The sequence below is a fragment of the Barbus barbus genome, assembly GCF_936440315.1.
Source record: "Barbus barbus genome assembly, chromosome: 23".
Lineage (NCBI taxonomy): Eukaryota > Metazoa > Chordata > Actinopteri > Cypriniformes > Cyprinidae > Barbus > Barbus barbus.
In genome coordinates, this window is record NC_136751.1 from 22,862,898 (window position 1) to 22,885,803 (window position 22,906).

At 36.1% G+C, this 22,906-nt stretch overlaps 2 protein-coding genes across 2 annotated transcripts; both read left to right on the forward strand.

Moving 5' to 3' along the window:
- The first annotated feature begins 3,941 nt into the window (after positions 1-3,941).
- Positions 3,942-11,364, forward strand: LOC306842828 (membrane protein MLC1-like). Its single transcript, XM_079373922.1, has 12 exons — positions 3,942-4,176; positions 5,314-5,558; positions 6,413-6,502; positions 6,588-6,641; positions 6,845-6,946; positions 7,228-7,329; positions 7,801-7,869; positions 7,967-8,083; positions 8,173-8,229; positions 8,412-8,534; positions 9,829-9,972; positions 10,259-11,364. Exons 2-12 carry the CDS (start codon positions 5,319-5,321, stop codon positions 10,337-10,339), a joined length of 1,179 nt encoding a protein of 392 aa, XP_079230048.1. The 5' UTR covers positions 3,942-4,176; positions 5,314-5,318; the 3' UTR covers positions 10,340-11,364.
- A 3,224-nt stretch (positions 11,365-14,588) lies between these two features.
- Positions 14,589-21,301, forward strand: LOC306842823 (pannexin-2-like). Its single transcript, XM_079373916.1, has 5 exons — positions 14,589-15,154; positions 17,570-18,684; positions 18,771-18,909; positions 18,998-19,192; positions 20,322-21,301. The coding sequence occupies exons 1-5, from the start codon at positions 14,926-14,928 to the stop codon at positions 20,612-20,614; spliced, it is 1,971 nt and encodes a 656-aa protein (XP_079230042.1). The 5' UTR covers positions 14,589-14,925; the 3' UTR covers positions 20,615-21,301.
- The last annotated feature ends 1,605 nt before the right edge of the window (positions 21,302-22,906 follow it).

A 22,906-nucleotide genomic window follows, 5' to 3' on the forward strand; every position in this document is an offset into this window, starting at 1 on the left:
AAAATACTCATGCTTCTCGTCATTTTTCATAGTCTGGGATTTTTTAATAAGCTCATGTTCATCATTTTTGTTTGCTTGTATTGCAGAACCCAGGTTTTCCCAACTCAGATTTTACAGTACATTTACAAACATCAAGTGGCGACCCAAATCACAACTGTTTATTGCACAAAATAGACAGAATAGAAAAATGGACAGTGTTGGATTCTAAATGAATATTGAATTGCAATGGTTTGATGCTCTAAGCAATCAATAAAATGCAACCAAAATTCAATAAGTGTATTTAATATTATTTTTGTATTTATGTTATTAATAAATGCTAATTTATTAAAATTAATATAAAGCATTTTCTCATATACCTTTTGAAATTTAATAAATGCATTTATTTTGTTATCTAAGTTAAACTAAGATACAAAATATCCAACACATTGAACATTTTGTTCTATACATTTTAAAATTTAATACAGCAGTTTATTTTGTTATTTTACCTATGGCTGTATGGCTGGTTGCATTTCATTACTTTATATTTTCCCCTCTGCTGTCCACAGTCAGAATAGACCTGTGACCCACAGACGCAACTTACCAGCTGAGAACCACTGAGCTTGATAATTGTAATGCTGCTTGCTGAATTTTAATGCTGTTTGTTAGCTGATTCAGCAGCTCTGAGATTTCTTTTGCTTTCTGAGAAATCTTTTTTGTAACTTTGGAGTGCAACTTAGCCCTCAAGTTGTTTGTACTGCGTTAAAGAAGACTTAATCTCAGCAAACCAGACAATCATTACAGGCACAACAGATGCGAAAAAGGGAGAGGGGCAGGGGAGGAGGGAAGCATGAAGGGTTGCACTGAAAAAGCCAGGGATATATGAGTCAGAATAGTGAAAAGAAAGGAAAGGAACAAGAGAAGCATTGTCTTTTTATGTAGGAAGTAGTTGCCCATTGGTGAAGCATCTGGACTCAAAGTTTGCATGCTACTATATCTAGGGGTGACCTGTAAATTCAATATTTTAATTTATCCAAAGTCCTAGATTTTAAACGATTTATAAGAGCATATTTACTTCAAAGAGGACATTTTTCATGTTTTTCACCTTGTTCTCTAATTAGCCTATGTCAAGGACCTCGAACAGAATGTTCTAATATACAGTAGCTAGTCAACATTTGAAGTGGATCAAAACCTTTCATCAAACCTAAAACCAAGTTCTTTTCTTTTTTGATCCAAAAACTCTTTAAATGCATCAATTTAAATACGTTTCAATAAGAGTTTCAAATGTAGGTAATCTGCAAAATATTATGTTTAAAATGTCATTAAATGGTCACCGTGATTTTGCCAAGTAAGACATGTTCCTGGATCAACATCTTTTGTTGATCCTGAATCAACATTATTGTCCAAAAATATAGACTTTAAATGAATGAATGAATGATGCATTTATATAGCGCTTTTATTGTGTATTGCCGTAGGCTACACCCAAAGCGCTTTATAATCATGTGGGGGTCTCTTCTCAACCACCACCAGTGTGCAGCATCCACTTGGATGATGCGACGGCAGCCACAGTACAACGGCGCCAGTGCGCTCACCACACTCCAGCTACTGGTGGAGAGGAGAGAGTCATAGAACCAGTCAAGTGGATGGGGATTATTAGGAGGCCATGATTGACAAGGGCCAGTGGAGGGAATTTTACCCAATCCCTACCCCTAAACCTAACCCTAACCATAATTTATCCCTAAAATCAGAGGGAAATGCTAGCTGATTAACAAGGGTGTAGAAGCACCTAACCCTGATTGTAAGCCTAAAACAGATATTTCCTGAAAAGTTATCTCTTAATTCTGATTGGTTGATTGGAATGTTATTCCAGGATCAACAAGATGTTGATCCAGGTACATGTTGTAATTGGTGAAATCACGCTCACCCAATCGTCATCTCATGTGAGTGTACTGATTTTAAAATTTTTTTAAAGTGCAATTCATTCCTGTGAAAGGGTGAAACTTTTTATATGTGTGCTTCTTTCAGCATCCAGTACCAGATTTTAAAAAAAAATTTATAAAGTAACATTTATTGACCTTTAGTTTATGTCTTTAAATGCATATCCCAAAACCCCACAATGAATGTATGTTTCAGGATAGCCAGAACTATTACTGTTTGACAGGACCACTGGGCATTTGTGGTGTGTGAGCGTTCCCATCAGGACCCTATAAAGAGATTTTCTTCATGATTTAGGTGAAAATAAAAAGAAACATTTAAGTTTCTCTTTGCTACTGTTCACAAATTTTAGACTTTTTCTCTTTGCCTCATAAACCCCTAAAATGATTATTGAAAGCTGAGCTATAGTGAATCAATAATGCATCTGCAGAGATTTCAGTGGCTTGGCATGCCTCGAGTGTGTGTGTACGTGTCCACATGAGCATGTGATCTTTGTGTGGGGCATATTCAGAGGGCAGTGAAGTGTGGTGGCCAGCCAGTAGAAGGGGGCTGTTTAAAAGGTATCCATGGATACTGGCTTTCAAGGACACTTTTGAACAGTAGCATTGATGTGGACGAATTATACTGCCGTGAGCAGTTTTACACATACGCTCACCCGCTTCTTATTTATCTCTTTTATACCTATAGTCCAATATATGGTAATCCACACAGTTGCATTTATGATTCTGATAGGAAATGGATTGGATTCAATCACTTCAAAGACGTGTGATAAAATGCTTGAATCTTCTGAAACGTGCTAGGATTAAAGACCCTGTTTATGAACCCACTGGTTACAAACTTCAGAAGCCCTGTGGGACATCCCAAATCTCTGGTTTGTTTTTTCCACCCCAGTAAAACGGAGGCCCAGGTGGGAGGAGTCAGGAGCGAAGTGCAGGACTGCACAGCTTTGAACATGTTATGCAACCAGAACTCTTGTGTGTATCAGTTTAAACCTTTTTGATAGTTAAGATTTTTTATATGTTTTTGAAATAAGTCTCTTATGCTTATCAAAGCTTCATTTATTTGATAACAAGTACACTAAATAATAATGTGAGATATTATTACAATTTAAAATAAGTTTTCTATTTTAATACATATTGAAATTACTTTTCTTGTGATGGCAAAGCTCAATTTTCAGCAGTCATTACTCCAGTCTTCAGTGTAACATGATTTTTCAGAAATCATTCTAATATGGTGATTTGGTAATATTTTGTATTATTATTATCAATGCTGAAAACTGTTTTTCTGCTTAATATTTTTGTGTAAACTGTAATACACTACCATTCAAATGTTTTGGGTAAGTATGATTAATACTTTTAATCTGCATTTTGAATAAAAGTTTTGAATGGATCAAAAAAATGTTTTCTGTTTCAAATAAATGCTATTCTTTTGAAATGTCTATTTCATCAAATAATCCTGAAAAAAAATGTATCATGGTTTTTCCAAAAACATTAAGCAGCACAGCTGTTTTCAGCATTGATAATAATATTAAGAAATATTCAAATCATCATATTAGAATGATTTCTGAAGAATCATGTTACGCTGAAGACAAAAGCTGCTGAAAATTCTGCTTTGCCAACACAGAAATAAAACAAATTTTAAAATATCTTACAAATGAAAACAGTTATTTTAGATTGTAATAATATTTCACAATATTACTTTCTGAAAATAAATGCAGCCTTGCTGAGCATAAGAGACTTCTTTCAAAAACACACACACACAAAAAAAATACTTAATTAGTCCAAACTTTGGTTTGGAATGTAATCACATGCATGAAGAAAAGAAACATTTGTGGGTGTCTGATTATGTGTACATGGGAAAACTCATTCTAGGTTGCGTGCATTCTTTCTGTGTGTGTTTTTGTGTGTGTATGGCAGCGAGGGGGTGTTGATTTATGTGTGAGTTCTCTCATTGAGTTGAACAAAGCAGTAAGAGGCTCTGGTCTCAGCAGCCCCTGATCTGAGCCCCATCTCTCCGCTCCATTTGCATTCACTGGCTAAAACTGGCTGGCAGGGCAACACTCTCAACTTTCTGTTCCAGGCTTTGAAGCGTTCCAAAAGTTTTTTATTGACTTGGAGTGGAGGGGACAGAGTGAGAGAGAGGAGAGAGGAGAGGAACAAGAGGAAGAAGACAAAGATAAAGTACAACTAAAACCTTAGACTTCCTCAGGAATAGGGGAACAGGTGGGCCAAGCTGAAATAAACGGTGTCTCGAAGCTGGAGGCAGGTGAGTGGGAAGCATAGATTAAGATAAAGAGGGCTGGAGAGATAAGATGAATGAACAGAGGAAAGGAAGTGAGGCTCAGAATGAAGTTGAGGAGAAGAGGTTGAGGGAGGGGTTGGTGTGTTTCAAACTTTTTTATGAATCATTGCCTTCATGCATTATCCCCACACTGCATCCTCTTTATTGCTCTGTGTTCCCGTGGCTGTTTACGTAATACAGTGAAAGTGCTTTATATTCATTGTGCGTGTGGGTTTTCAAGAGGGAGCAGTTTGATTGCATTTTATTTCTTTATTGTTGACAAAAATTATACTTTTTTCCCCCCTGGAAACCGAGATATTGGTAGTTATTAGTGAAATGTAGCACTGGGAGCTCATAGGTCTTGTATGATTTTATCAGTGTAAGGAAGAAAATGATGTTTTTAGCACACCTTCAAGCCCCTTCTCTTTCTAAATTGTAAAAAAAAAAAAAGCTTGAGTGTAAAACACAGAGGGTTGTGGTTATGTCACTGTATAGCCATTGTTTTATGGTCCATATGTTTTCTCAGCTGTGCCTAAATAAGGACATTTTTATGTAAATTTATTAAATGAAGCAAGACACAATGTAAATCTTCAGTCTGGCACTTTTTATGTTAGCAAAATATTGGGGAAAGTATAAACATGTTGTTATCATTAGATAATTTTGGTAAAACTGTTAAGACTATGTATGATATTAAAATTTCTGACCGATACTGTTAAGCACAACACAATATACTGTATAAAAAAAATTAGATTTGCTATTTAACAGTGATAAATTATTAACATATTTTAACACTGTTACATTGATGTATTTGACAGGTGCTTTTATCCAAAGTGTTGCATGCAAAGTACATTTTATCAGTTTATGCATTCCCTGGGAATTCACAAGATATGTTTATGATTGAATGACCTTTAACTGCTCTGAAAAAAGTAACCGGTATAAATTCCATTTACATGCCTTGGGGAACTGAGTTAAGTTTAAGTGTCATTAAAAGGATCATATGGCAATCTGTCAATAGTGCATAAGCCATATTCTTTACCTCCTTCTCTAAATGTTTGCATTCGGTGCATTTTTTTGTTTCCTCGCCTAGTCAATATATGTAATTTATATGGATTGGATCTCTAGGGGTCATGGATATCAGGATGCAACGAGAGGAGGCATCACCTCAGGAAGTGTTCAGCTATGCCCAGATGTCCACCCTGGAGCGAAAGAGTGGGGTAGGAACGCTGAGTCGGCATCTGGAGCGGGAGAGGTTGGAGAGAGACAGCTACACGGTGGATGTCAGGGCCAGTGACCTGCAGTTGGATCAGCCTGGGCCATTACATCCCTGCTTTAGCTACAGAGTCTGGCTTTACAGTGTCGTTATAGGGGTAACAGCTTTGGCTCAGCAGATTTTCATTCCTGTAGCTAAGAGATTTAAAAGACTAGTTCAGCCCAAAATGAAAATTTACTAAAAATGTACTCACTCTCAGGCCATCCATGATGTAGAGGAGTTTGTTTCTTTATCAGAACAGGTTTAGATAAATTTAGCATTGCATTATTTGCTCACCAATGGATCCTCTGCAGTGAATGGGTTCCGTTATAATGAGAGTTCAAACAGTTGATAAAAACATCACAATAATCACAAGTATTCCACATGACTGCAGTCCATCAATTAATGTCTTGTGAAGTGTAAAGCTGCATGTTTGTAAGAAACAAATGCATGTTTTTAACTTCAAACGGTTGCTTATGCCTAAAATATGAGTCCTTTGTCCATAATATTGAAAATCAGCAGAGAAATATGCATAGATCAAGCACATTTATGAGTGAAAACAATCCAAAACAGTTCATTTTGATGTGAGAGGACAACAGGAGATTGATTTTTTCACTGGAGGGAGTGTTGTTATGGATTATGGATTGGTATTTCAGCCAGAAGCAACAGTTCTACCTTCATTTATTTGCTTATTTGTTTCTTGCATGCAGCTTTTTACTTCATAAAACATTAATTGATGGATTACTTGTGGATTATTTTGATGTTTTGATCTCTCATTCTGACGGCACCCATTCACTCCAGAGGATCCATTGGTGAGCAAGAGATGTAATGCTACATTTAATGCTACATTCAAACTAATCTACATCTTGGATGACAGAGGGGTGAGACAGTTTTCATTTTTTGGTCAAATTATTCATTCAACACACTGATTTTCTGTGTGTCTGAGTGTGTTCATCTGTATTTGACCCCCAGAGCAGCTTGCTGATAGCGGCAACTTTCTCCCTCTACATGGGTAATGTGTTTCCAGTTGCAATGGACTACCTGCGTTGTACTGCTGGATCGGTGAGAGTTTGTCCTGAAGGAACAATGCTCATGAATGAGGCCACTGGTCAGTTTCACACTCATATATTTTGCTTCTGGTTTATAGAGTATACCAGCTGCAGTGGTGAGCTTCGCCATTGCCAAGAACAGACAAGTTGCAGTAAGTGAAAGGATATTTTTCAATAAATACAGAGAAATCAACTGTGTCTAGTAGTTTAGTCATGGAAAGTATCTAACTAAAACTGGTGGTGTTTAATTATAGTAGTTCAGTAGCTCAACTGTATTCAAATAAACTAGCTTTTAAAAAGCTAAAGTAAAAAATACAAATATATTACAAATACATAACCTACATTATGTTTACAGGTTTCAGACTTTCAAATGGTTTATGTGTCATCCTTTGCTGTGACAACAACGTGTCTGGTGTGGTTCGGATGTAAACTCGCCATTAGTCCCTCAGCCATCAATGTGAGGACATCACAACTCTAATAGCCTAATAGTTTGTCAGTGACCCTAAAAATGTCCTTCATGTGGTAACATCAAAATTAAATAGTCTAGTCTAGTGTATTATATAATATGACAATAGAAAAGCATATAGAATTTTAAAGGACCTGATAGAAGTACTATGGTCATTTATAAGTAAATGCACTGCGTGCTTAAACTTATTACAATGCTCAGACACTAAGCTATAATGTGCATGTAATACATCTATACTATTAAAACAGTTACTGCTGTCTGTCATCTTAAAGATTAACTTTAACCTGCTCCTGCTTATTGTGCTGGAAGTGCTCACGGCCGGTACTGTTATCCTGTCAGCACGCTCAGTGGACGACTGCTGCTGTCATGCAAAGGTGTGTGTGTGTGTGTGTGTGTGTGTGTGAGAGAGAGAGAGTATCTAATGTACTTCCTGCAATATTACAATTATTTTGGCATGTGTTTACACAAATTGTGTAATCAATCAGGAAATAAATATATATTTTAACAAATAATTATCTTAGATCTTTCATAATGAATTTTGAGTGTTTTGTGGAAATTGAGATTTTTCATTTAACTGGTACATTTTTTGCCTGTAATATCTTGCCGTTTTCTATCTAATATTAATATTTTAGTTTATTTCAGATTTATTTCAATTTGCAAAATAATTGCAAAATCCTTTTATGCTGAGTCCCAGCCAGCAGGATTTTATCACCGTGTGATATATCTATGACTATATGTATTTGTCTCTAGCTTATATGATTTACATTTTATATGCTCTCCCCTGTGCTCATGTATCTCTGCTCTTTTTCTCTTCCTCTTTGATATCATCCATCTCATTCCTCCAGCCAGTGTCTGATGGCCCTGTGGTTGTGACCCCAGCTTCGTTCCCCACTCGTCTTCTCAAGGCCTACGCCGTGAGTTGCCTACAAATGAGATTGTCTGTTTGTGTGTGTGTGCACTGTATATTAGCACGATTTTCACTGTAGATCTGCCGCTCTTTCTCTGGTGCAGGTAATTGAGGTAATAGTGGGCATCTCTGCTGTATTTGGAGGAATTATTGCTCTGAATTTGGGTGCTCTCCTTCCAGAGCCATATCTTTCTGTCACTTTCTTCTGGATTCTGGTAGCTGTGAGTTCAGTTTATTATATCAGTCCAATTCAGATTGTAAATTTTTCAGAGTGATTAACTATCATTGTTTGTGTGTGATACCTCTGCAGTGTTTCCCCAGTGCCATTGCCAGCCATGTGGTGGCAGAATATCCCAGCAAGAGTCTGGTGAGTCACCATCAGGGTCTCTCCAGCAATAAAGTAGTGCAATCGAACGTCCCTAGAGGACATTTAGCAGTCTCATTCATTTAGCTGTCTGCCTGCCTTCTCTATAGAGTGATTCTCTCTAAAGACTGTCTCTCGCCTTCTTTTTTTCTCTTTCTTTCCACCTCTTGATTTGACTGCTGTAGGTGGAAATGCTGATTGCTATAAGTAGTGTGACCTCTCCACTGCTTTTCTCAGCTTCTGGATTTTTGTCCAACAGCGTGATTAATTTTATTGAGATCTTTCTGTATGAAGTGCCATTAGCAAAGGTGAGAAATTTCTGTGCGCCACACCAATCAAATCAAATTAGTTCCAATATGTCAGATTCTGACCTTTTTTGACCCCTTAAAGGGATCGCACACCCAAAAATTAGAATTTTCTTATGCAGTGTTGTTATTGTTAACCAAAGATAAAAATATTAAAAAACAATTTCAGACATTTAAATAAAGCTGAACTAAAATATTAATATTAAAGGATTACTCCACCCCAAAATGAAAATTTTATAGAATTTTCTTTAGCGCCATTTTAGAGATTATCCGCTGGACGCAAACTGCGTATGCTCTTCTGTTTCAGCCGCAACGCAAGGATACGTCTTCTATGTTTGTTTTTTCATACTTTTTTGGGCCTTGACAGTGTTACTTACTTGGCAGTCAATAGGACAGTCACAAGCCTCCCGGTTTTCATCTAAAATATCTTAAATTGTGTTCTGAAGACGAACAAAGCTTTTACGGGTTTGGAACGACATGGGGGTAAGTGATTAATGACAAAATTTTCATTTTGGGGTGGAGTAACCCTTTAATGAAAAACTTAAACTTAAAAAAACTGAAACGAAAAGTTAGACACTGAAGCTTAAACGAAATGATAGAAATTTAAATATTTTATATAAATATGTTGAAGTACAGAAATTAAGCCTACTGAAATAAAGAAACAATAATATATATAAAAAAATTAACAAAATATTAATAAATACAATTATAGCATATAAAACTATACTGAGCTGAATAATGACTATATTGTCTTTTTGGATCTGCTTTGCAGCTGAAATTGTATCTGTTTCATAATTAAAGCTATTGTATGGTTTCACAAGACTTTTTGCTTTCATAATATTGTTTCATCTTTTTGTAGTCATTGCGAGGTGCATGAATTGAATTTGTGTTGTTTTTAATTAGCTTTTTTTCAAAGTTTTAGTAATATTGGTATGTGCTTTTGTCATTTTTATTTTCTATTTAGCATTAATTTATTTGATAATTTTAGTACTTTATAGTACTTTATTTCAATTAGTTGCCAAGGCAATTTCTAATTTTCATTTTATTTAATTAATTTTAATTTATCATCTAATATTTACATTTTATTTCAGCTTTATTTCAAATACCAAGAACTATTTTCTTTTAGTTAACTATTGCAACACTGCTGAATCACTTCCAAAGAACAAAAATAACTTCATACATGTTTTGAACGACATTTTTCATTATTAGGTGAACTCTCCCCACATTTTTACCTTTAAACCCATCTTGAAGGATGTTCAAAACGTATTAATTTTGTGAATGTATGCTGTGCGTGCAGCAGTCGTATGACATACTGCTGCTTGTCCTGATGGGGCTGCTGCTGGTGCAGGCGGTACTAACATTAGCCACCATAGTAAAGTGTGCTTCCTACAAGAGCCAGCTGCGCACTGAATGGGACACACTACACAAAAAACACTCTGAGGTAAAAAACACAAGCCTACACCCTATGAAATGACTGACAAGTCAATTTAAGAGTACAAGAAGTGTGGTGTATTGTGTGTTTTGTATGACTGTGCACAAGATGTTAGCCATGAGAGACTAATAAATGAAAAACTGTACTGTAGAGTGCCAAATGTAGCATGAAAGACAGTCACAGTGGAATGGCAGAGCTGTTTCGCCTCACATGGAGGATGTTGTGATTAACAAAGGAAGACATCAAGTTGGATATTGGGTCATTTCTTTTCTATCATCTCATTCTTTTCTTACAGCAACAAACGTTAAATGGCACACTAAGGGATTTTGACAGAGAGAAAGCATGGAAAGCAGTGGTGGTCCAAATGGCCCAGTGATCAAAGATACAGCCAACAGAAGGAAAAAAAAAACCGAGAGAAAGAAAGTGAAGGTACAAATAAGGAGTATGATAATGTCAGTTGGAAAATAATCATTATGAAACTTTTGTCACAGTTGTCAGCTGACCAGTCATATTAATGAACAGTACACTACCGTTCAAAATTTTGGGGCAAAGATATTAAACTTTTTTTTTTAAATTAAGAAATTAATACTTTTATTTATCAAACGTGAAACAAAGACTTTCACATTGTTAAAAATATTTACAAAAATATTAAGCAGCACAACTGTTTGCAACATTGATAATAATAAGAAATGTTTCTTGAGCACCAAATCAGCATATTAGAATGATTTCTTTACGATCATGTGACACTGAAGAGTGTTTTGTCATCACAGGAATACATTAAATTTCAAAATATATTAAAATACAAAACTGTTATTTTAAACTGTAATAACATTTCATAATATCGCTGTTTTTACTGTATTTTTAATCAAATAAATGCAGCTTTGCTGAGTATGAGAGTTCTTTCAAAAATATTTTTAAGTCATACTGACCCCAGACTTTTGAACGTTAGAATCTATGTCTGTCAAAGATATTACTGAATGATAATTTAGTCATGAAAAGTACCAACAAGTCAAAATGTGTGGTTGGTTTTGAAAGTCTTTTGTAAAGATCCTTAAACTTGTGTCACAATCATGAATATAGCCTACCATACCAGCTGAAATTAAACTCATATGTGATGAGCGAATGGCTGAGCAAATTTATATGCAAATAAACGGTGAACACACCATGCATGTACAATCTACAGCACTTGTAATGCATTATCTAGAAAACCCACATGCCAGAAGTTGGAACATTAGGGGACCTAATATATGATGCTTTCAATAATTCTAACACACTTTAATGGACCATATTACTGTTCAGTGCCTTGCTGCATGCAACCATTTTTACTTTGTTAGATTTTATTTTTGTATAAATATATGCAACTTGTGATGTTACTGTAGATCAATAAAATTTTAAAGATTGTTTATGTGAAATGTGAATTACTTATTCCAGAAAGTGGTCCAACAGCTCAGCTCATGTGTGCTCATGTTTTAGACCAAATGCAGCAGTCTATGTCTTACATACAGCAAAATATAAAATATATGTATATATGAAGAATTCAGATGCAAAAGTGCCATTTGAAATTTCTTCTAAAATGAGCATTTTTATCAGGCTTCTATCTGTAGGTTCAGTAATTTCACTTCAGTGGCAATACTAATACAAAGAAAAATAGCCTACTAATTTTAGATGAAAATTTCAGACAGCACTTAGAGGCTTTTGCATCTGAACTCTTCATATATATGTGTATGTACAGTATGAAATATATGTACATTGAATAGATGAACACAGTTAGAGGGATAGTTCATCCAATAGTGAAAATTCTGTCATTTATTCACCCTCACGAACTAATTTTGAAGAATGCTGACAACCAAACCATTTTGGTGACCTTAAATTGTATGGACAGTGATAGTGAGTAAATGATGACAGAATTTTCATTTTTTGGGTGAATTAATAAATTAATTAGCACAGCTGTATATTTTGCTATAAAATAAAAAGTAGCCTATAATATGACAAAAAAAAAAAAGCTGCACTGTAACCTAAACATCTTTACAGATTCCAGTCACCCTATAGTAACATTAAAAAATATAGCCTACATAAGATAAATAGAACAGAATAGAATCTTGTGCAAGAAATACTGTATTTTTAATGCACAACAACATACAGCACAATGATGATAAAACCGAATATACAGTAAATAAAGGACAGCAGTAACCATACGGCGGGAAAGTTGAATCTAATATCTTTATGATTTCATAATGTCGCCTTTGTATCGCTTGCGTTTAAGCTCACTAGCAATACATTATAACGTCTCACAAGCGACGACAATGTAGGCCCTATCTCCTTGAAGGTCTGTGTGAAGATGATGGTATAAACCGGAGAAGTGTGTGAGGTTTGTCAGGGGAGGGTGAGAGGGATGGCGAGAGGCGGAACAAACCGGTGTGTGTGCCCGGATACACGCTGAAACAGCTCGCCCGCACTGCAGATTAACTCTTCAGACGCCGGGGATGCTAAACACTAAAGCACAAGTCACAGCATCCGCGTCCTTTGTTTTTTTGGGGGGGATCTGTTGGACGATGTGAGGAGATCTTTCCTGGTGTTGATGATTTGAGCATAGGATTCAGGCTCTGCGTGTTCCTCAGTATAATCGAGTAATCTGACAGGTATGCGACATCATGAAGATGAGAGTCAATGCAACCCAGTCCTCTCATGTAGTATCATATATTTGATCATATTTCTGTCTGAAGCCGCTATGTGTCATCCTAGCCAGATGATCCAGTGATGGACAGCTCCTCGACTGAGCGTAAGTGATGTGCAGCGCATGACCTTTAATGCTCCTAAACATTCACTGTCAGAACGTCAATATGTCGGATAGTGTCTTTACAGCATCGTCGATAAAGCTAGATTATATCTAAGAATGTTTTGCGTTAAAAGATGCTATTGCATGCTGTTGCATTAAGTTTGCATGACACATTTCTAATCACTGTCAACTTGTTTGAGAGTTTTATCAAACCTGCTGTGAAAGGAGTTTTCTAGGAGTCTTTTTTCTAGTGAGGAACTAAACTGTCTCTAACTAGGCCAAAGTGACAAATACAAGCTAACCCTATGCCTAACATAAGCAATTTTTATTAGAATAGTTTCTTATATCAGCACATATTGTATTCAAGATTGGGAACACCAACTGTAATAATTTAAGAGCGAAAAATTGAAAACCATGTATCGGTCAACCACGAATCGTAATATTGACCTCAATATCTATATGTGACCCAGGACCACAAAACCAATTTTCAAAATTGAGATTTATACATCTGAAAGCTGAATAATTGAGCTTTCCATTGATGTATGGCTTTGTTATGATTGGACAATATTTGGCCGAGATACAACTATTGGAAAATTTGGAATCTAAGGGTGCAAAAAAAAACTAAATATTGAGAAAATCGCCTTTAAAGTTGTCCAAATCAAGTTCTTAGCAATGCATATTACTAATCAAAAACGAAGTTTGATATATTTATTGTAAGAAATTTACAAAATATCTTCATGGAACATGATCTTTAAGTAATATCCTAATGATTTTTGGCATAAAATAAAAATCTATCATTTTGATGCATACAATGTATTTTTGGCTATTGCTACAAATATACCCCAGCGACTAAAGACTGATTTTGTGGTACAGGGTCACATATTATATAACATATGATACTCAACCAGGTGCATGGTTTCAGATTTTTCAACAAACTTGAAGAAAAGAAAATATAAAACTTTTTTTAAAAACTTAAATGCAGATGGAGTCAGCTAGATTTGTCCAATGAAATATAATATTACCCAAAGATATTTAACCCTGCATTTATGTTACAGGTTGCGAATATATATTAAATGTAATTAAACATTTATTTATTTGTAAAAAATCAAAACAAATTTAGATATTTAAATTGATTTTTGCATTTATTAAATATGTTAATAAAAACCTGTATTAATATTTTTTATTTACATAATTAAAACCAAAAAAAGTCAATCACAAACACACCAAATTTTTATGTCAGAACAATTCATTACGCACTATGGCACAGCTCTGACGATAAAGACATTATAGTGTATATTAAAGATTACCATAAAACATCTTGAAAAACTGATATACTCCATCACAAAAACAAAGTTAACTTACAAATGTGGGGTTCCTGCCATTTTTGTTCTTTCCATTTGTTAGAAAGCTGCTCCTTATTGATTTCTTAAGCTCAAAGCGAGATATATCGATTTTCGAAATGTACGACAGCTATTTTCTTGTCTGTGTTTTTATACCGTGGGCAAAGACACTCTGCAACATATCAAGCTTCCATGTAGTTCAGAAATAATGCCGTAAAACTTTCTAACGAGTTAAAGAACAACAGTGTACTATCTTTGCACTCTAATCTGGACTTCTTGAATGATTAAGCGTCTAGTAGGATGTCATTGTATTTTTTGTCCTTGTCACTAGTGCACACTTTCAAAGGATCTCTGCAGATAGGCACACTCCACTAGTTACTGAATTAAAGGAACCTGCACTTTCATAGAGCCTGAACATGCAGAATCAAATGCAATTTACTTTGACAGATTACAGTAGTTTTTCTTTTTCTTGATAATCTGTACCTGTTAACTCTCTTGTTCATTTACAGGTTTTTGCAGAAGTGGAATAGATATGATGAGAAATTCATCCCAGCTGTCAATATAAGCAACAAATCAACTCTGATTTTCCTCTCGTCAGTCTACCTCTGACAAGATCAGCCATCAATAACCCATCAACTCAGGCTGACCACAAAGCTTCCTTTGTGACTCTTAGAAGATCCACTTTCATCCTTCAAGCCAACACCTCTTACATATAACTCATTATTTTGTTGCAGGGAAAAGCCCTCAGCCAATCCAGTGGCTGACGGGTTGGGAGAGAAGGAGGAGGAGCCTCAAGTCCCATCAGGAGTGTTGTGAGGTTAGTGGCGAGCGGGCTGCTGGTGCCGAATGCAGAACATCTTCGAGCAGAACTTGGACATGGCCACGGCTCTGCTTGCGGGTGAGAAGCTGAAGGAGTTGATCCTGCCGGGTTCCACACAGGATGAGAAGGGCGGTGCGCTGGCGGGTCTCATTGTGCAGCTCAAACTAGAGTTGCCATTCGACCGGGTCGTCACAATAGGAACTGTCATCATCCCTATACTCCTGGTCACATTAGTTTTCACAAGGAACTTTGCAGGTTAGTGGCGTTATGCAGCATTATATGGACAAATGAACACCTTACAGTTAGCAGTGAGAAAGAGTTTTGAATGCCATTCATTTTTAATAAGAGGTGATGATTTCAGAGGACGTAAGGAATAGGAGAGCTCAACTTTATGCAAATAAACAGCGACATGGTGATAGTAACCAAAAATCTGATTAAAATATTCAGTCACGTGACTTTCTGATGCACATCTAGGAATTTATTTGGTACATGCATTTCCATTCATTTGTGTGCTCCTTACCAATTAAAAACATTATCTACCTCAAATAGATCAGGATTATAGTTAACTAAAACTAAAATTTAAGATAATATTAAAACCATAAAAAAAATGAAATTAAAAAATATAAATATATTTAAAATATAAAACTTTCATCATCGTTTCTCATTTTCATTTTGTTTTATTTGATACTAAAATGGTACTAAAATAACTAAAACTAGAACTGAAATAAAAATTGATTAAAAACAATATAGACAATTAAAACAAATTATGAAAAAAACAAAAAACACAACACAAATTACTAAAACTTAAACTACAATTAAAATGAAAACAAAATATAAAAATAAAAACTAATCTCACTTATACTAAAATAACAGTGGCCTAAATGTTTTTAATATGCATATTCACATTCATCATCTTGATTTTTCCATTCAGTAATTTTTTATGCAAAATTCTAAACTTTTCATAAAAATGTGTGGATGTAAAAACATGCTTAGAGAAAACACCCTTTACACATATGAAAAATTGATGACATGGCATAAAATTTTAAATCAGAAATATTACACAACATGAATTGCACTACTGATAGAGTGCCAGGTTTAAGTTTTATTAAGTTGAGCCATTATTAACCGCTCTATGGGACTTTCTATATTCCTGCTGTCCACTGCTATCCAGCAAAGGAGGGGTTAAATGATTTTTGCCAGAGAGATTGTGGGGTGATTAAGTAAGAAAAGAGAGAGAGAGATAAAGAGTGGTTGTGGTGGTAGGAGGGGGTTTACTCTAAACGCTGAGTCAGTGTTACTGCATAGCAGCACCAACTGGCTGTGACTGAACATTAAGAACCCTGCTGGGCAGAAACATGCAGTATAGCTTAAATCTGAATGGACTGTTGGAGATACACTAACATTTATGCTTACGAAAGTCATAGTTGGAACGCCTTTGAAATTGCAGCTATACTGCCTTTCCATTCCATTTGAGAGATACCACATTGCAGTTTTTTTCTATAATAGGAATACCTGTTATCAGGAATGGCTAAGGCTGTTTAGGATGAATTGCAAGAATAATAATTTGAATCAATCTGAAACTGAAAGAAAAAGTAGAGCCTGTATCCATAAAGATTTTATTCCCATCTAGACACACCAAATATAACATACATGTATATGCTTTATTAAACTAAAGCTTATGACCACAATATCTTTCTTAAAATGATTGATTCCGTGCAGGAGTGTAATCCACCGAGACCTAGAATAAGGCGGAGGCATCTATAGGAGTTACAGCGGCTGTGAAAGAATTACCTCTATCTTTGTCCAACTGGCACAGACAAATGTAGCATTTGTTTTATCACTGATTCATCATTATTGGCCTGTGCTGTCTTATACTATGTATTAAACCCATTCCAACCTGATCACAGCTCGTTACTAGAAACAAATCCCTGCTGGGTACACCAAATGCCAGATTTTATATAGAGACAGTTGTAATATCCAGTGTTCATTTTTTCACAGTTTTAGTTGCAGTTTTCATCTTTTGATGAGAATATCCTTCAAATGTAGTCAATATTGTATCATATCATGTTCCTTAAGTTGATTTTGACTGAAATGCGCTGTCGACAAAAGTAATTTTTTAATTGATGAAATTAAAATCTCTCCTGTTAACATCAAGAATAATAACTATAAGTCTAAAAATAAGTATATTAGTGTAATTTATGTGTCATTTTAGTATTATTTATTTACTATATTATTTTTGTTATTTTTAGCTAGCCTTTATTTTTATATTTTCAGTTTTCACTTTCATTTTAGTTACATTTTTAGTTATTTTGTCATATGTTTTTGTTATTTTTGTAAAATCAACTACTATTAATTTTTATTTCAGTTCAATTTTAGGTTTTATTAATAGTAATTATAGTCATTTTAGTGCTTCAGCTTGAATTCTAGTTGTCAATGTTTAATTATTCATAAGCTGGAAAAAATAGCTCTGAAAGTGATTCCAACCCTGTCATTCCTCTGTGTCATTATCATTATAGTTGTGGCGTGAACTTTGCCATTCTCTTATAATTAGATTATTCAAACATTATAGTTATATGTGTCATTCTTAGTATGAACACAAGTGGCATCTAATTGATTGCTGTTTAGAAATCCTAAATATTGTGTGAAGTGGGATTTTTCCTTCTTTTTTAGAGGAATCTATATATTGCTATACCCCACACAACTTCACACGCGACCAGGCTCTGTATGCCAGAGGCTACTGCTGGACAGAGCTTCTAGATGCAGTGCCTGGGATCGACCCCCAGCTTCGGCCTTCCCTGTTCGAGCACAAGTTTCTGCCCTACGCACTGATGGCCTTCGCAGGCATCATGTACATACCTGCCCTGGGATGGGAGTTCCTGGCCTCCACTCGGCTCACCTCCGAACTCAACTTCCTCCTTCAAGAGATCGACAACTGCTACCACAGGGCAGCCGAAGGCAGGGCGCCCAAGATTGAGAAGCAGATCCAGTCCAAGGGGCCGGGGATTACGGAACGTGAGCGCCGGGAGATCATCGAGAACGCAGAGAAGGAGAAGAGCCCCGAGCAGAACCTGTTTGAGAAGTATCTTGAGCGCCGCGGGCAGAGTAACTTTCTGGCTAAGCTGTATCTGGCACGACATTTAGCCATCATCTGCCTTAGCTCAATACCCATAACGTACCTGAGCACCTACTACGCCCGTCAGAGGCAGAACGAGTTCACTTGCGCGCTTGGTGAGCCGCCAGACACTAGCAGCATCCCTGAACTGCGGCTAAATGTTAACTGCAAGCTACCAGCTGTGCAGCTCCAACGCATTATGGCCGCAGTGGATATCTCTTTGCTGTGTACTATGAACCTCATTATCCTTGTGAACTTGCTGCATTTGTTTGTAGTGCGCAAGTCAAATTTTGTCTTCGACAAGCTGTACAAGGTTGGCATTAAAACACGCCGCCGCTGGCAGAAGTCACAGTTTTGTGACATTAACATTCTGGCCATGTTCTGCAATGAGAACAGAGACCACATTAAGTCTCTCAACAGACTGGACTTTATCACCAACGAGAGTGACCTCATGTATGATAATGTGGTGCGGCAGCTGCTGGCAGCGTTGGCTCAATCCAACCACGACGCCACTCCAACTATGAGAGACTCTGGGATCCAGACTGTCGACCCCAGTATGGACCCCTCAGTGATTGGTGTGGGGGAATTGGGAGGAGAGCCCTTAGTAATCAAAAGACCGCGTAAGAGGATGAAGTGGATCCCCTCATCTAACCCTCTGCCACAGCCTTTTAAGGTAAGACGTTCTCGTTCATATTTAGTTGATGAGTAGCATACTTGGTGTTTGTGAAATGTACCTCATAGTTCTTTGTTTTTATGAAGGAGCCCTTAACTCTAAACAGACTGGATAACAGCATAAAAGCAGAGAAACCTAAACCAGTCCGAAGGAAGAATGTACCAGATAGCATTATTGCTCCACTTCTGGACAGCAAGAGCACACAACATCCTCCTACTAACAAAGGTACTGGTATAGGAAAACCTGGTTTTGTTTAGTATAGCAAATGTCATTAATATCCTTCACTGATAATGTTCCTAATTTTATTTTTCAGCTGCAGAAACAAATAATATAGAGAAGAAACACACACTTAACCTCTCGCTGGATGTTCATCCTTACATGCTAACCATCCAGAAAGCGAAAACTGAAACGGTCAATGCTGAGCCACCCCCTGTTGTTGAGCACTCTCTCAGTAATGTGTATATTGAGGGTCCACATACAGTTGTACATGTCTCATCTTCTCTTACTGGTATGCTTGGATTGTCTCTAGGGATGCACAATATATTTTTGGTACCATATTGGTGTTGCTGCAGGAATGGTGTATTTTTGTAGGTCAACCTGGAATTTCCCTTGACAAAAAGCCAATAGGATTGTTTCATTTTCTTTAGGATTATTGCAGAAAACAAGCTCTGTGACCAACAAAAGCTTATGATTCTTACATATTTTGTTCATTAAGGTAATCTTAACAAATGAATACAACTTTTATGAATTTTGAAGTGTAAATGCAGCCACCAGAAGTAAAAAGCCAAAGTTAGGCTATAAATAAACTACACCGTGGTTGCATGACTTAAATGTCACCAATGTTATTAAGTGTCCTACAACTTTCAAATCTTTATTTAAAATTTACAAGTTGGAAAGTTTGAATTAGAATAGTTATAGCAAGAGCGTGAGTATCAACATAATGGGGCTGTAAAAGCAGACTAGTTAGTAGATGAGTTTTCCTGTTTGGTGTGATGACGTCTGAATGTCTCAGAGGTATTCAGTCTCTGTAGTCCCACTTATTAGACTTCTTGCCTTTTTCAAGACACATAAAAGCTTAAAAAATCACGAAGAGGTATTACTGGTGTATTTTATGCCATAGCATAAAACATGAAAATATCTTGCTAAAATAGCTTTTGTTAACCGCAGGCCTTATTTCAGGCATTCCAAAAATCACACTGATTTTGGCATAATGGAACTGGAAGTGCAAAAATGGTTTTAAGATTAGGGTTTTAGGACTCCTTCCTGCAATACTCAGTTGCACATTCAATATCCAATTTTCCCCTATTTTTATATTTTTCCTATTTTTACCTCATTTAACTCACCCACGTAAGCTTATTTCAAGAAAAGTGAAAAACGGTAATAATTTAATAACACTTGCATGTGCTGTTAAATCTTTAGCAAATCTTAAAGTGAAATTATCCAGTTTTACTTTGTACATTAAAATATTGTGATGCATAAATTGACTTGTAGGCTAATGGATTTTAGTTTTGGTTTGCTTTGGTGTTTTTTATTATTATTTATTTAGACAATTGTATTTTAATATCAGACATAAAACAATATGTATTGGTTTACATTTGTATTACTGATAATTCTATATCACCTTTTTGTTCCCTTAGAAAAGAAAGAGTCTCCTCCACTGTCCACCACCGCTGCCTTCTCCACAGCCACCCTCTCCACAGCAACATATATGAATGGTGGAACGTCCAGCGTGCCTCCTCCAGACTTCCCAAAGGTTGAAGATCCTCTCAACCAGGGGATGGAGCCTGAGAGCCGGCCCGGGCCTTTTAGTCGAAACCCCTCACACCCACTGCTGAGCATCCATCACACCTTGTATGAGGACGAGGAGGAGCAAAACAGAAGGGACAGACTAGCCAGGCCGGGCGAGTTGATTGCTGCTGGAGAGTGTTGAAGGAAAATGCAGATAAACACCTGCAAAACACTCACACACAAATGCAAAAGCACTTACAATATGAATGTGAAGCACAAAGGAATATGACCGTTTTAGGGTTATATTAATGGTTATGCCATTAAGGGTGGAGCTCAGAATACTTCATTTTCAGATATGAAGATTATGGGACATTGGGGAAGCCAATGTTTAACATATTTTATACGCTTAAAGGTGCACTTAATTATTTTTATTTATGTTAAGCTGGAGTTTTCAGTTACTGGTGTATTATTTAAAACACTATTAATATTTAATATTAAGTGCACCTTTCAAAATCATCTCCCAGCCTTACATCCACATACTCGGACGTGTGTAGTTTGAGGGGAAATAAAATCACCCATGACTTTGGTCCTCACCTTGTGGGTTGAGTTCCCTATGACATTCCAAATGAAGGCAAGGCACATCAGAATTTTGCACAAAGCACCATTTGTTCCTGTATCATCAATGTCCACATGGTCTGGTGTTTTTTTTTTTTTTTTGCAATCAACGTCTGTTTCATATAGATGTCTTGAGGTATCCAATGCAATACATGTATTCTTAAAATATGCAACCTCATGTCTTATTGTCGCAATAATATGCACATTAGGAATGTATATACTGAGGATGGTGTACATAAGAAAACTGCTAATATGAGAGATTTTAGGCATTCTTAAAAAAAAAAAAAAAAAAAAAAAAACCACGTCAAATGGCATGTTCATCCACACACCTCTGGTGCACTTATTTAATGAGACTGTAACACACTGGGTCTTTGGGTCAAGTGCTTAAAGACATTCAACTCTGGATCGTCCGTCAAAAGAAATATGGATCCTTATACCAGTTTTTTTGAACAGACAGAGTTGAGACGGAAAGATTTCAGCTTCTTCAGCTGGACATTTTCAAACTAAAGAGGATTCATAAAACATGCTTTTGATACCTAAATCACCATCAGAAACAGTTTGTGTGTTATTCCACCTTTGTAAATCCTAGTTAAAACCTTTGATATTCACTTATGCATTTTGTGGTGAAGTATAACAAATGCCCTGCCAAAATACACTTATATGATTGTGAGTGAATACAAGAAGCGCACATTTAGAATGCAAGAGCACCTCTAACCACAAGGCATGAGATTGATATTAGAGATAGCTGCTGCAGCTCACTGTTTTTCTAGCACATATCATGCATCCAAGTGCAATATTTTGATTATGATAGTGTGATACAGGGAACACAGATCATGAATGACAGTACCATTAGAGGGGAAGGAACCACACCTGATTTTCCAGGCTTGAATTTTTTTTAGATGTGAATATAATTTGATGGTATTATGGGTGCTAATCTCAAACTTGAAAATCTTAATGGCATTCAGTCTTTGATCCAACATGTTAAAATGGGGTTAGACAAGGTAGTTCATGGCCATGTTACCTTATTTGTTTTGTTCTTGCATTTAGAGGAAACACTGTAAATTAATATTTGTTTTGTAGCACCATTTCATTTTTTTTTTTCTATTTTTGTGCCACAAATGTTTGTGTTTAATATGTGTATATTTATGGAATTGCAGCATTTCAACCAAGTAACCTGCTTAGAGAAATAAATTAATCTATGCTAAAAAAGAGAAAATGTTAGATTATCACGAGTTGTATACTGCATGTTACATCATTTACGTGAGTTAGAATCACCTAGTCTGTCTTGTATAGGTCAGCCCTTTATCTTTTTTTAGCCTCTCTCTAATGTGTATGTTTGATGAGATATTTCTGTTATAGGTGAACCTCAGAAAAAGGTGTATAAAGTTCACAATGTTGTAAGATGCTGTAAGCAATTTTTATATCATGCATAAAATGCTTACTACCTCACAAAAACACTGAAACAAGTATGATGAGAAATCCCACCTGTCTCTGTAACAGTCCTACATAAGCTCTGTTAACAGAATTCAGAGGAGCAGCCATGCTTTTTGGCCAAAAAGAAACACCTTGGCTATGAATCATTTTTTTTTTTTTGCATTTGGGCTTGGTCATTGTTTGACGGCGGCCATCACCAGGTTAATGAATTGTAGTTACCATAATAAACAATTCACTTTTTTTTTTCAAACTTTGTCCTCAGTTACTATAATAAACACCAGTGTAATTGTTTTAAACGTAAGATAAATGATCTACTTCAGGTTTTTTCAACTTTTTGCAGATTTTAACCACCTTTTGTTTCAGAAAGCACAGACATGAGATAAAGTAATGTTACATCGAGGCCTACTTTGTAACTTTTTTGTTACAATGTAGCTAAGCATATGAA